Source organism: Diprion similis, chromosome 11 (assembly GCF_021155765.1).
Source record: "Diprion similis isolate iyDipSimi1 chromosome 11, iyDipSimi1.1, whole genome shotgun sequence".
Classification (NCBI taxonomy): Eukaryota; Metazoa; Arthropoda; class Insecta; order Hymenoptera; family Diprionidae; genus Diprion; species Diprion similis.
Window position 1 is genome coordinate 7,882,773 of NC_060115.1, and position 14,792 is coordinate 7,897,564.

A 14,792-nucleotide genomic window follows, 5' to 3' on the forward strand; every position below is an offset into this window, starting at 1 on the left:
GTTAACGCTGTATTTAAGATTTGCGAATTCCACTGTCAGTCGATTCTGTTATTATATAAGTGACAAGTAACGAGTTTCTTGAAGAAGAAAATCAGTATGCATGTAACCATCCAACCCTCGGGCAAGTGATTTGTGTTTTTTTTCTTACAACGCGTTATATGATTACAAGGGTGAGTGGAGGTAAATAAAATTATCACTGAGGCATATATTGACGTGATCCAGATGAGTTGGTTCAGCTTGAATTAGTCCTTGAATTGAGCTTGCACACATAGATCCCTGAAATGTAATTACTATATTACGTTTGACGCAACTCAACGCAATTTAGCGACGTGCAGAGATTTACTGAAGCTAGATTAAACCTTGCTTTGGTCGCCGTATGTTCGTGTAATACGTACATTTGATAATAATATATATATATTATATATTGCCAAAATTAAACATCGGTAATTATAATTCAACGCTGCCACCTTAAAATTTTGGAAAACAGTTAACTAATTTTACCTCCGCTCCAAGCCGGCGGAACGAATTTAATCAAAATAAAGTGCCGCCATTTTGCTGGTTCATTAATCCCATTGAGAATATAATAATATGCGTGCCAGTGATGGAATGATATCAAATTCTTTTTCAATCCACGTTTTCTCTGATATACTTCGTTTTTGTTTTATAGAATTGTTAGATTTAGGTATTTGAACACCGTCATCATCAAGGTTTTTCAAGTTTCTCATACTTAATTAGAATTCATTCTGTTTACAATCCACACGCAATTTATGCTTAGTTTGTAAATCGATCATTGAATAATGAGAATAATTAAGTATCGATATAAGCAATCGTGTAAAGTTTCTCAAAATCTATGACCGTGTAAAATGTTGCACTTAACATGCAACCGCTAATTTCCACACATTGTCATGAATAATTCATTATACTTCATAAATCCCGGATAAGTATTCTTGTGCAGATATGCAATTGCGAAGTTGGCAACATTGCACTTTGGTGCACGAGCTCCCGAGATTAAATCTAGCTTATATACAGACATCAACGCGAATGAATTGCCTCCTTAGCTGAAGATATGAATCACGCCTGTGTAAATATGTAATATCATGTATATAAACAATATCCGCGGTAATATAGAAGAGATACATGCGCAAGAAAATTTAATTCTAAATTTTAATTCAGTGTAAAATATATACGTACGAGATTTTTCTCCCAGAAGGGATCAATGATCGCATCGGAGCACGTGGAAAAATAATTAAATTGCGAAAAGACAAAAAACGGTAAAATTAAAAAATTTCAGCAATGTTACTTATGCGCCAACGATGGTCAACTCGAATGAAACAGCAACCTTACGAGTTAGCGTTTTTACAATCGGAACGCTTAGAATAGTTAAACTCGCGGGAGTTTTTTAATCCGATTCTAACAGTTTTAAGTTCGTTCAGCTTGCCAACCGAATCCCCACGATTTGTGCGAAAAACGTAAAAGAAATCTTATGCTACGGTAACGTTATAAAAGGCAAATGCGTAACTATTGACGAAGAATCTATTTAAAAAAAAAAAAAAACAATTTTCATCCACTCTAAACAGTTAATAATCATCAAAATTTTCAGTCTCTCGATATCTTTTAAGAGTGAACGAAGTAAGCCGAAAATCATTATAGTCATATGAAAAACAGCAGAGTTCAATAACTTTGAAACACGAATTGCAAAAAAATTTCGTCTCGCCTTGTCAATGTATGTATCCCAACTTGCGTCATTCAAATTTTCGATATTGTTTGATTGGTGTTGACCACGGAGCAAAATTATTCACCATTATTGAAAACAGTTCCTCCGCTTTTTTGCAACTATTTATTCCAACGTTGAAACAAGGGTCGAGGATAATTCAACCCTGTGAATAATTCACCACGTGGTGAAATCATCCATGAGAAAAAAAAAACATATACATATATATTTGCGGGGAATTGTATCACAACCAGACGCTTTTATACAGGGTTTACCGCGACTTTCGGCATGCGGATTAAATAAGCCGTCCGCGTTATTCCCTGCATGTGTGTATAAGCCTACCTATACGTAGCTGCACGATTCGATATAGCTCGCTATATTTGAGAATCCGCGTCTTAAAACTGGCTTAAGCCTCTTCCCCGAGGGCCCGGAGGGGTTGCATCGACGCCGACGTGCACGGCCCTTGGCCCTTGGTCCTTGACGTTGCTCGCGCCTTTCTACACAGGGCATATATCTATATACGTATATATGTATAATACATATAGATCTGTAGATGAACGAGTGGACGCGTGTTAGGAAAATTCCCTCCGTATTTGATTCCAATAATAACTATACAATGCAGGGCGCAAGAGGAAGTAGAGCCTCCAGGCCATCGGCTGAAGTCTCGGATTACTGCGGAGAGGCGGTGCATGCAGGTCCCGGAGGTCTTCAAGAGGGTGCAGGCGTCACCGTCGGGGTCAACTTTTATATTATATATATTATATACATATGTACTGATCTTTGCTGCGGGTTAGACGTATTGTGTCGAGGTAAGAAGCCACTTGCGGTGTGTTCTCTTTTCCTCTTTCCGTCTTTCTCTTTTAGTTAGGTACTTTGGTAACTAACTAATGTTTAGATTACTTTTGTAATATTATCCAATATTGATGTGGATAAATAATTATTCTATTCTATTCTATTCTATTCTGCTTTCTAATTCGAAGGAATAAATTAAGAACGTTAAAATAAGTATAACGTTAGGAAATAGAAGAGTTTCGGGGTCGATGATCATTCACCTAATCTTGACAAGTTGTCAAAAAAATCTTACGCCCAGTCCAGTGATTTTTGCATTTCCATAATCTCCGATCCATATGTATACAGCGCGATATTATACGTATGTACAGCCGGCGTCATTTACCGGCACGGGATACGAGATAATCGTTTATATACCGTATAATCCGCTATTTACTGTATTAAGTAATTAGAGATTTCACACTTTCAGGCTAATAATTAATCTCGATGCGTATGGGGCATTCCATGCCAACTGAACACGTCCTACAAGCCTCATATTATCATTTTCTTATCCAAGAATTTTTTGCAAGAACATTGGGATTTCAAAAGTAATTAAATTATTATTTTACTTTTTTCATTTTTCATATTTCCAACAATTTTCCTGTAAGCAATGACTGTTAGAGGTCGTGAAAAAAACCCTAAGAAAAATTTTCATTTTAAAATAATACCAAAAGTTATCCTTGATTCAACCGATGCATGGAAAAGTGTTTAATCTTAATCTTGAAAAGAAAATCTCAAATATATTTTCATTAGCAAAAAGTAAAGTTATAATTTTTTCTCCTTATAAAAGCGTCTTAACAAACCGAATAAATAATAACTACAGCAAAACGTGCGGAAAAAAATAACGTTCTGCCACGCTTTATTGCTAGTCGATATAAAAAACGTTCCATAATGTGTCTACGAAACTTCTATAGGTAAAAGAAAATCGTTTTCTATTGCTATGAAAAAATAATCAAATATTTTTGCTATTTTTCCCAGCTTTTTGGCATAACTGGGCATGTATCGCCATAACCTCACCTACACCTACACTATCATACCTAGTTGGCGTGGTGTCGCTAAGGGCTGCTGCTGCTGCTGCCGACAGCGAGGAGGCATGCAGGGGCTGTCGCCCTACAGAAGCCTTAAAAGGCGTGTGTAGGGTCGACAAGGGCTAACCGCAACCTCGCCTCAACCCGCTATGCACCTCGTGCCTACTCCACCTATACATATATATAGTCCACGTCCACCTATGCAGCTATGTTATTATACCTGCAACGCCGCAGGGCGTTCGACTCGCTTGTCCGATTTGACGTTATACCTCTTAAACCGAAGCCTTTCCCGCGCTCTTATGTACCTAACTACCTACCTACGTGCCTTAGGTGCCATAAGTAGCCGACTATAGCCGTCATCCAATTTCAATTACATATTGTATACCGTGTGTATATATATATATATATATATTGATTCGGTCAAGTCATAATCAAGCTAAGCTGATGATCCTGAGTTTTTCTTTGACCGTGCAAGTGTGTTGGGTATAATGGGTGAAATTCGTGTAGATGTAATAGGAAAGTTCTTGTATAAGTACAACGTTTCGACAGATTTCTGTTTTATACGGTATAAATAAATAATTAATCAGACAACAGTTTGTAGTGATTCCAGTTTATTTTTCGATCTTTTTATCGTTCAATGGATGGAGGTCAAAAGCTGGAAGGATCGATATTTCGAATTCAGGCCGATATAGATCACGAAATTTCAAACATGCGAAAATAAAATAACGAAAGATGAATTGTTCGAAATGTTAATTTATTAACAGCACATCTTTCGTTAATTTAATTCCGCATGTTTGAAATTTCGTGATCTATATCGGCCTGCATTCGAAATATCGATCCTTCAAACTTTTTATACCACCATCTCGTTTAATGCTAAAACTTTTTATCTCGTGTGTAACGCAGCCTGAATTTTTAACTAATTGAATACAGCCTTTAATTTTGTTTCTGAAATATCTCGTGAAACGGAATTAAATTATAGGTAATATCGTCTCTTCTTTTCACTTTCTTAATGTGCGTGAGTGTGTGTGTCGATGCTTATGCATATTTATTAACAATATGAGAAGAGGTATTATTATAATATAATATTCAAGAATTATTGTATAATTTGAGATATCTCGGAACAAAGCGGAACATCTGCAACGGTGGTACCTATTCCGTAAATAAATTTCTCATCGCATAAATTTACATCTGGCATTAGCTCTCGGCCAGACGTATTTTGCAAATTTACTATAGACATCGGCGTAACATGTATATTCGATTTGAAACAACCTCCTATTATCTTCGCACTTGAAGATATAATTGTACTCGGGAATCGAGTTTATACATATATAATACGTCAACCGCATATAAACGCCTTTATAAAGCAATCAACGTGTATAATAATATCTGTAAATTTTAGTCTTATTTTTTCACAAGGAATCCGGCAGTGCTGGGTGGTCCCCGGGTACTGAATCACCCTGTATAATAATTTAATGAGATAGGTGACTATGCTGCCAAAAATTGTTTTTGTAGAGTAATCCATTCTGCAATTTAGATACCTATAGACAATCGTCGGTATATAATACGGACGAATAATATAAAACGAGAAAAAAAAATTGGAGTTGTTATAATTTAATAACCCATAATAAGCCAGTCTAAAAATAAATGCGGCGAAGATGACAATTGAAAAAGGCTGCAGGTGCCATTTTTTTGTTGTTGTTTTTTTTTACTTTTTCTTTTCTCAAAAAAATTCTTTCTCCGTGTGTTTTGTTTTTTCTTAAAATTTTCCTCAGCTACAATCTGCACTTTGAAAAGTCTTTTTAAATTCTCCTCTTCGAGTACCTAGTATAATTGCCGGATCTGCAGTGGAGGTTGCGTCGTACGAAGGACGGAACGAAAGCCAGCGGCCATGTTGATTCTATCGAACTAACACCGACGCGACGCCTAGCTAGAGCCGACGGCTGGCGTCGCGTCGCGTCCCGTCGCTGTGTAATTTCCCCATAATAAATAGAATCCGAAGCGAGATACCGCGGCTGTCCGACAACGTCGTTTCCAAACGAGGGACGGGCTATGATCGGAATATGTCCGTCCGTCCACCCACGCGGTACGTTTATGGACGGGATACGATGTATGATGCGTTACAAGCTATACCTATAATAATTAATATGCGTCGATAGGTATGTTAATACTGAGAGTGCATATAAAGCGATCGGTCGAAAGATTGGATTCGTGAAATACAATAATAATAATAATAATAATAATAATAATAATAATAATAATAATAAGAGAATTTTAGGAAAAATATCCACAAGCTGAAACTTTTTTTTACAATAAATCATAATCCAATTAACTTTGGTGATGTGTATATTATTATAACTATAAATAACACCCATACTCGTGTAACATTTTGCATTATTTTTTGTTGTTGAGTTTTGTATAGCTACATAATTGTAAAAATATTTAATAAAACGATATTCGCAAGGAGAAAATCGTCCGTTTAACCGATTACCATAATTTTCCTGATCGTCAGTGTGTATACATATATGCGAACGATTGAAAGATAAAAGAAAAAAGAAAAATGAGGAAGACACGTCTATATGTATAGTTATAAATATTGCGATGAGATTAGCCGGGCAACTGACCTTTGTGGGGCATCTTCCAGAAGGGTGGTTCGGGGGTGGGAGAGCAAGGGTTGGCCACCCCCGCCCCCAACAGCGTCCTGGCCGCGTGCAACGCCGCCGCAGCGGCCTCCCGACTTCTGGCTGCCGCGGAACCTGGTGGATATTCCGAGACGCCGTCGCCGGCGCCGCCGCTTCCAGAACCGCACGGACGTAACTGCAGGCTAAGTCGACCACCGCCGCCGCCGGCCACGCTAACACAGTGCTGGAAACAACGAGAGATTATCAGATATATGCTTCCTCGCCTAGATACCTGATCGCCTGATCTATAGGCTCTGTTTTACCTACCTACAGTCGTTATTCGCACAGTGACGATTAAACTAATAGCGATTCGTATGTGTGAGAAGAAAAAGCAAAAATGCTGCAATTTAGGGAATAAATAGAAAAACTTTTGCGTAAATTTCCTCATTTTTTACTCATCTGTTTTAGAAAATTCAAACTAGATCAGGTATAGATTATGAACTGATCATTTAAGAGCTATTTTAACGCGTTTACATTTCTTATTTTTTATGTTATATATGTAACAGAGACTTGACGTTATCATCGATTAGATGAGGATGAGTATAAATTAAAGAAATTAATAATCGTCGATTGATTGCTGTTTGAATCTGGAGATCCGTGTGTTAAGTTTCATATATATATGTACTACGATAGTAGCAAGGAATATAGATGAAGCGAAGCGTACGTAAGTGACTGATTTACCGTCTGACTGATATGTAAAGCACATATGTGTGTGCGTGTGTGTGTATGTGTACATATATATGTATAACTACATATCGCTTCAACGCTCGTTGAGCACGCACTTTACAAACGTGTAGGTATACGTCACGTATACGTATACGTATATTATAAACACCCAGTGTGCATCCGCTATTCAGTCACTCGCTCTCGACAACCCGCTGACAACGCGTCAAACTTATTATGTATATCAATTTTACAAGATCGATGCTACATTTATACATAGGCAGATATAAGTGTAGGTATATATGTCGTGTTGAAGGTATACAGTATAAAATGAATGAATACCCTAGAAACCTGTAGATAAGTGTAATACATATTTCGAAACTCAATCGCAGGTGTAAATTTTTTTTTCTCACCGATAACTGTGAAATTCGTATGGAGGAAATGAATCGAAGTTTATGTACTATATTATATAGATATCATATATATATATATATATTGAGAGAGGTGTAAAAGATGATAATTTGGTGCACGTCAAGTGATGTAGCGTGCATGGCGTACGACAGATGTTGTACGGTGTATTATGGGTAAATTCTTGGCTCAGCTGCCGTGCATGGAAAGTTTTAAAAAACAATCCCACGATAACCGGGGGAGGAAAAATTGTCGAATAAAATTATTCCGATATACGAGATATTTTATGTATGTGATTAAAATTTATAGACGATTGAATGCTGAACCGAGTGCAAACATTATTCACCTTGCTTTTAAGATTTCCAGCCTTGCGCAATAATTATATTGCAGAATCGATGAGTGATAATAATAAATGAGAAGTTAACGTTCTTCGCAAATTGCTTTCCTCGTAAAAGAAAATTCTCCGCATTTAGTTCGACCTCAGGTATTTTTTTTACAGATGATCGTTGAAGAAATCTGCGCAAAGGCAGATGCACGCGATGAATGAAAAACTTGACGAATCTGCACAGCGGTGCAAATTTCTCCCCAACAAAAGAAAAAAAAAAAAAAAAAAAAAAAACAGAAATGTAATAATATTGTAACATGTAGCGTAGAGAACCCTTGATTCGACGCAGAAAAGCACGTAAGTACATCGCCAATCACTTACCGGAATCTTTTGAGTCAAGGTATAAAAAAAAGTCCTCGCCAAGGTTAGACATTCTTTGTAAAACACGAGGTATTACAATCTGGGTGGTAAGATCTCGGTGGAGAATTTCAAAACACACTTCTTCACTTCCTTTCAATCTCTATATATAAAAGTACAAAACGACCGAAAGATTCTTGTCGAATTTTTTTTTCTATCCACCATCCGTTGTAGATCGAGGGAGATACAACAAGCGACGAGGATGAATTAAAGGAAGTAGATAAATAGGTGAGAAGAAAATAATCTGTACAACGAGAAAAAATTTGAGTATAAAGCACACCGATTCACGGTAATTGGGGTTGGATTTGTAACAACGGAGTGTCTATCGTGTGATTCGATCGAGAATAAAGAAGATTCTAAAAACGTCGAGAAGGAACCGCATATCAAATGACACAATTAATTGAGAAACTATAATCATGATTATAGTCGACATTGAAATTTTCCACTTTAAACTTTACAGTCGGTGTTTAACCCGATGTTTTCACAACAAGTCCACTCTTATTACTTAACCAACTGTCGCCACTCGACGGAGGCCGTCGATTGCGGAAAATATAAGCGGGCGCGTGCAATCGGGCAGCATATTTATTATCTATCCCTCGGAGGGTTGGATCCCCGGCTTTTCTAGCGTACAAACGCGTCCTGCACTATGTAAGCACACGATCAGTCGAGTACTTTACGCTGCAGGCCAGACGCAATCAATTATGCGTTGTACGTGTGTGAATACGTCTAAATTGTATGTGTATATACATATAAAGAAATCCTACAAAACACCGTAATAAAATCTTCCGATTGGATGAAGATATCGTAAATCGGGGGAAACCGGCTCGCTGATCATTTATACACCTAAACTAATTTAAGAATCGTATGATTACGGAGTGTTTACAAATGTTAAGGTTATACGGACACTGATATTGGAAGTTGTTGTGATCGAGCAAGATGTTACATGTTTTTGAAACGAAGAACTATAAGTCGAATATAAATTAAGGCAAGGTCACAACTGTTCGCACGAATTTTTGTAGAATTTTGAACAATTTGAATTATACTTTTTTTTTCAAATGGAGTTTTAATTCAGTTTATTTACAAATCGAAGCTTCGCATTATTATATAAATTATTCTAGAAGATATAATTACTATACGTGTTTCTAAAGTTGTTATATATCGACGGTAGAATTGTTGTATGGGACGATAAAATTGAACAAAGGAGAAAAGCAAAAATTTCAAACAATCCGCCATCTTCTGCAATGTCTCTTATACAATAATTAATCTATATAGATAGTGATTGTGTTTCACAAATGGTAAATGCAAAATAAATACTTGTAAGAGATTGCACAAAATGGGACAATAAAAAAGAAGACTAAACCCCGAAATGGTTAATAAGGTATAAATATCTCAAGTACCTACAATCAATCACTGAATTTTAATCAGAGGATCGAGTAATGATTATAAGAAAATAATTATTGCTGTGCAGTACAGTGCGATCCATGATGTAATTGAGTTTGAGAACGACACCAAACCATACCCAACACAATGGACAATTCAAACAAAGGTATATAATAATAATGATACTATTTGCGAGCTCAGTTGATGAAAAAATTATGATAGGGTTTGATAGAAAAGGTCGTCACAGTTACAGTGTAGGCAAAGTATGTAGAGTATAAGAAAAATAACTTGATTAAAACATAAAAACGATTAAAACTAAAACAACACAGAGAAGTAAGATTTAAGGTTAATCGTAAAACCTACCGAGTCGAGAATTGCCGTCGTAAAGCCGGTACCACACCAGCGAGAATCACAAGTCAAACTCTGGATCCCGTCGTTATATAATCACGAATAACGTTAACGTGCTGGTAGAATCTTTTGTTTTATATCACAATTGTACAAAACAACAATAAACAAGGGTATAAAAAATATACCAAACGATGAATCCAATCGAGCGTAGAAACGATGAGAACGATAGCAAAAAAAAAAAACTAAAAAAAAAAACAGACAAACAGACAAACAAAAAACAAGAAAACGAAAACGAAAAATATGTAAAATTCCAGATAAAATATTCACTGAACACACGTGCAACGTCCGCGCGATTGTAATATTCCGCTCCTCGGCGACGACGAAAAACGTCGCCGCGACGACGGAATTTCAAAGTCGAACGAAATCACTGAATCGCGGCACTGCTTTTGTAGGTATCCACGAAAGTAAGGTTTTTCCCCTCGTTATTATCACCGTCTTAATATCGGCATTCGGTAGCAGAGCGAACGGTGGTGGCGGTGGTAGAGGAGGTGGTGGTGGTGGTGGTGGTGGCCTCCTGTCACACCTGATTGCTCGATGACCGGCGCGAAGCGAGGCGAGGCGAGCCAAGGCGAGCCAAGGCGACGGCGGCCCGATTCCTCGAGCACGTGCAGCGTAAACGGAGTGAAGTGACGCGCGTTGCTCCGTGGTGCGCGGCGCCCGATTGACCGCTCGAGTCTGCCTGCCTTGAGCCTTCTTCCTGCGGGCGGCCGATCCTCCGGCGCGTTCTTCGACTGTTTCGGAAACGGGCCCCCCACCCCCGGCCGACGGCCGGCCGGTCGGCCAGGCCCAGGCTGCAGCCGCCTCCCGCCGAAAGGGACGCCGGGTGTTTGGGGGGCGGGGCGGGGCCTCGGGGGGCGGGGCTTAGGGGTTGGGACGGAGCAGGCGCGGGGCGGTGCGACGAGGGCGCGAGGGCGACGAGGGCGAGGAGAGGCGGTTGGCGAACCTGCGCGACGCCATTGTTAACGTTGCGTGAAAAGGCGCGGGTATGTCGCGGCGTCGCTACGCGTCGACGCGACGCCCGGCGTCCCGACGCCCGACGCACGCACTCCAACCCGCAAGCTTGCTGCGGACGTCGCGACGCTTTTCCATGTTCCGTATATACTCGACGGGAAAAGACAATCCGAACCGCGCAGAACGACGATCCGTCGGCGTATGTTATTGAAAGACTGATATTTTGACCTCTTCTTCGACGTCTTATTCGTCGTCGTTGACGGCAGCTTGTATCGGCAAGGTAAGCGTCGATCTTGTGATTATTATGTGTAGTTTTTAGTTTTTTAAATTATCTTTTATCATCCTTTCATCGCGGTTTCGATCGTTGGTACGTAGGTACATTATTTTTTAATTTTTTTTATTATACACCTGCATGGCTGTAACTTTCACGATTACGATCAGTCGTAGGTATAAGTATATATATATATAATGAAACTCGGTGTTTTATTTTTCTAAAATTCGCGGATAATTATATGAGAAATTAAAGTGTACTAAAGTGTAATGTTAACAGACTTGCACGAGATATCGTGGATTTATTAGACTACAAATTCTCAACAAATTCCGGAGAAGCTAAAAGAAATACGTTCCGCGAATCACATCTTTCGTTATCCGAAAGCAAAATAACTGCCCGAAACTTAGAACTTACAATTCTACAACGCGTTAATTATAAGAAAGATAAGAAAATTTCAAAAGTTGAAAGCAAAACACGTCGCGTAGTTCTTCGACTCGAATAACTTCCGAGTTTCATCTTATATATTATCAAAAATTGTGATTTCTATACTTATTTTTCGCTTCTCATTCGATCACGGGCAAAACTAATTCGCTGAACCACCAACTTCATATACATTATATTAATATTTACATAGAGAGAGAAAGAGAGAGAGAGAGAGAGAGATAGCGAGAGCAAGATAACTTGCTGCAACAGCTGGAATTTTGCAAGTTTAACTAATTCCGGGTTTGCTTAATCGTTGGGAAGCCCATGCACCTCTCTGTGCTTCAAATCCTTTGCCATTTGAGTAAAAATTCTTGCTTCGACAAGTGAAATAACGAAAATCCGACCACTGCTGTATTTCATAAGGTACTCGAAGACGATATTCGAGAAAACAGAAGCTAGCCTCTCGCACGTCTTGCGCTCTAAATTGTTATGTCGCCTAAACCTAAACATTCCAGCAAGAGTGTCCGGGTCCATCTCGAAAAGCCATTAGGCATTATCGGTATAAAGTATATACAATATATCGAAGTGCGCTGTCAATCATCTAAATGACAACACCATTAGTCGCTATCTGCGCGTATATAATGCATGGATATATGCCATGTTACCATCGCACTCTTGTATATCCTCTCGTAATATAAGTATCGTGCTTACATCGACCTGCAATCGTTGACAATGAAACCAAAAATAAAACAAAAACCGAAGCAAAAAGTAAAGCAGCTAGTGTGCAGTTATTGTATAATAGAAACGTTGCCAGAAAGCTTTTCATTGTACCTAAGTATACGTGCGGAGAAAAGCGTGATTCATACTTGTACGCGGTTATCAACTTGTCACCTTAAAGTTGTCACAGCTAGATTCTATGTTTTTATCGTGCAACTTTCGATCAATTGTACTTTAGCATCGAGTGTATTAGTGTAGGTATGCAAAATTAATAGGTATATGGATATAAGAACCTCGACAGTTCAGAATCGTGTTCATAAAAATATAAATTTTTATAAATATATATAAAGATGATGAAAAATGAATTATGCTGGAAATTTTCATCCCACGATCAATATCTGTATGAAAATTTCAAAAATCTCGCTGAATTACGAGATTTTCAATTCACGCAATTATTATATAGAGATAAGAAAAGTGATAACTTGTCTGTTGATAGGTACGAATAACAATAACAATTTCATAGTCAGTTATAGTTCCTTTTGCATATTATAGAAACATATTATAGCCGCGGCCATTTGCTCATTTACCTGCTTAGAGTAAGGCGATCCAGGTAATCTACAGGTCTATTCATAATTTTTAAATGCACGTAGACCCTGGAGCCATACGTAGTGCAGAGCTTTGGAGAAGTCTTGAATATGAGAAGAGGATATACACTGTGCAGTGCAGGCTCGAGGCATGGCATCAACCTAGCCTACGTAGCCTAGGCTAGAGTCTAGGACGCGGTACGAACTGCAGCGGGGCCTGAGGATCATCGGGCCCCGCCGGGAAACTGATCCTGCAAGATAACCAGATTAGAACTGCCCGCGTAGATAGATGTTCACCTAATTACATCCCGACGTTTGAGTGACATTTCTCATTTATTTATTTCAGTCGTAGCTGGTTGATCCCTGCGCCACCTTTACAACACCGTGTAGCTTATAATACCTACGTGCCCTGCACATTCATACATCTCGCATGTGTAACTCATGTATATAGGTACATATATTATATGCAGTAATATTTAAATACTTTCGTTCGACGCTTATAAATCTGTATATATGTATAGAATTTGAGTATATAAACGCGGTCAACCAATAAATCGGATATTTTGTGCATCGCTTTGCACACGCATGTATTTATATTACTTGATGTATGATTTAGGTGCAGCTTTAGCTATTGCTTGTGTCCGAATTTCCGGTCAAAGTCACGCGGCGAAGCTCGCTTGGGTTATTCGGTTGTCTTTCGACATCCTATATATAGATATATATCCACGTACGTTAAAGACTTGCGGTCGATTGCCTCCCGGAAGTCTATATAGGACAACCGGTGCATAGTAAGTTATACGGGTCAAATGGCATGATCTGTAGATCCCAGGCGAGTTAATTCGGATTTTTTAATTTGCTCAAGAAAAAAAATAATATAAAATTACAAACGCGTGCAACTGCACTAAAATTTTTTTCATTCTTATTTTTCATTTACATATTCCTGCAGCACGATATAGTAAATAATGAATTAATAACGATTGGTAAAAAGAAAAATATATCCTAAAACACATGTGAAGTGTATAACAAAATATCCGTAGTAAGGTTTGTAATTATACGTTCAGGTTCAATTATATTTCCTGATTTCAACCGGAAACGTTTGGAACTATATATTACAAATACACACACACACACACACACAAACACACACGCATATTGCTATACGCATATGTGAGTCTAGAGTCGTTCGCGCTTTGACGGATAATCTGAGACGAGCGTCTATACATGTATATATACAGATATAGAAATGTACATGACCCACAGAGATGCTAACCGAGGTATAAAGTCGAGGCAGAAAGCGGCAAGTGCATGCAGGGAGAAACGGTGCAGCGAGCGCCGGGAGAGCCGACATCTCGGTGTAATCAGACACCGAAAGAGAGATGCAATATAATTGAAAACACCCGACTATTCCTCGACTCGGCCTCTGATCCCAGCCGACGCCGTTTACGTCCTTTTCGTTTCACTTCAAAGCCGTCTCTCCATTTGTTGCAGTTTTACGTATAATGCCTACGGTTTTTTCCTTATTTTTTTTCTTTTTTCTTCCTCCCTTTGAATACTTTTTTTCGATGTATTCAACGCTGTTTCAATCGCAGGTGTTGCGTTTATGTAATACAAGTCATTTGTCGTGTCTCACCTCAAAATTTTAGAGATATCTCATATGAGGAAATTGTTAACCTGCTTTATTTTAAGAGCATCTTTTATTTTTGCAGTTAATGTAATTCCTAGATTTTGTTTAGCGATTGCATTAATGCATGAAAACGGTCTCACGATTATGGCTCGTTTTACTTCTCATTCTTTACGGAGTTGCGGAAATTATCTCACAATCAGTTAGGCACTTAGTGGCCGTTGACAAAAAATCGCACATTTTTTGACAATTTTTTGGGTATGAGTAACTTTCCTGAAATCCTGTATGGATCTTCCTACATTGCATTGGAAGTTTTATTCCTATGTACACGATAGTGAATTCACCATACATTTACTGTTTATTCATTTTATGAATACAA

At 38.4% G+C, this 14,792-nt stretch overlaps 1 protein-coding gene across 2 annotated transcripts in view; it reads right to left on the minus strand.

Moving 5' to 3' along the window:
- LOC124412395 (paired box protein Pax-6) overlaps positions 1 to 14,792 on the minus strand; it is a 42,059-nt gene that overhangs the window by 21,122 nt on the left and 6,145 nt on the right. The window contains exons 1-2 of one of the 2 annotated variants that reach the window (XM_046892231.1): positions 9,802 to 9,931; positions 6,189 to 6,429 (exon numbers count right to left, since the gene is read on the minus strand). In XM_046892231.1, the coding sequence (XP_046748187.1) occupies positions 6,189 to 6,201 (13 nt within the window). In that variant the 5' untranslated portion in view covers positions 6,202 to 6,429; positions 9,802 to 9,931. Of the gene's footprint in view, positions 1 to 6,188; positions 6,430 to 9,801; positions 9,932 to 14,792 lie in introns of those variants that run through there. The other variant, XM_046892230.1, reaches the window with a different exon arrangement.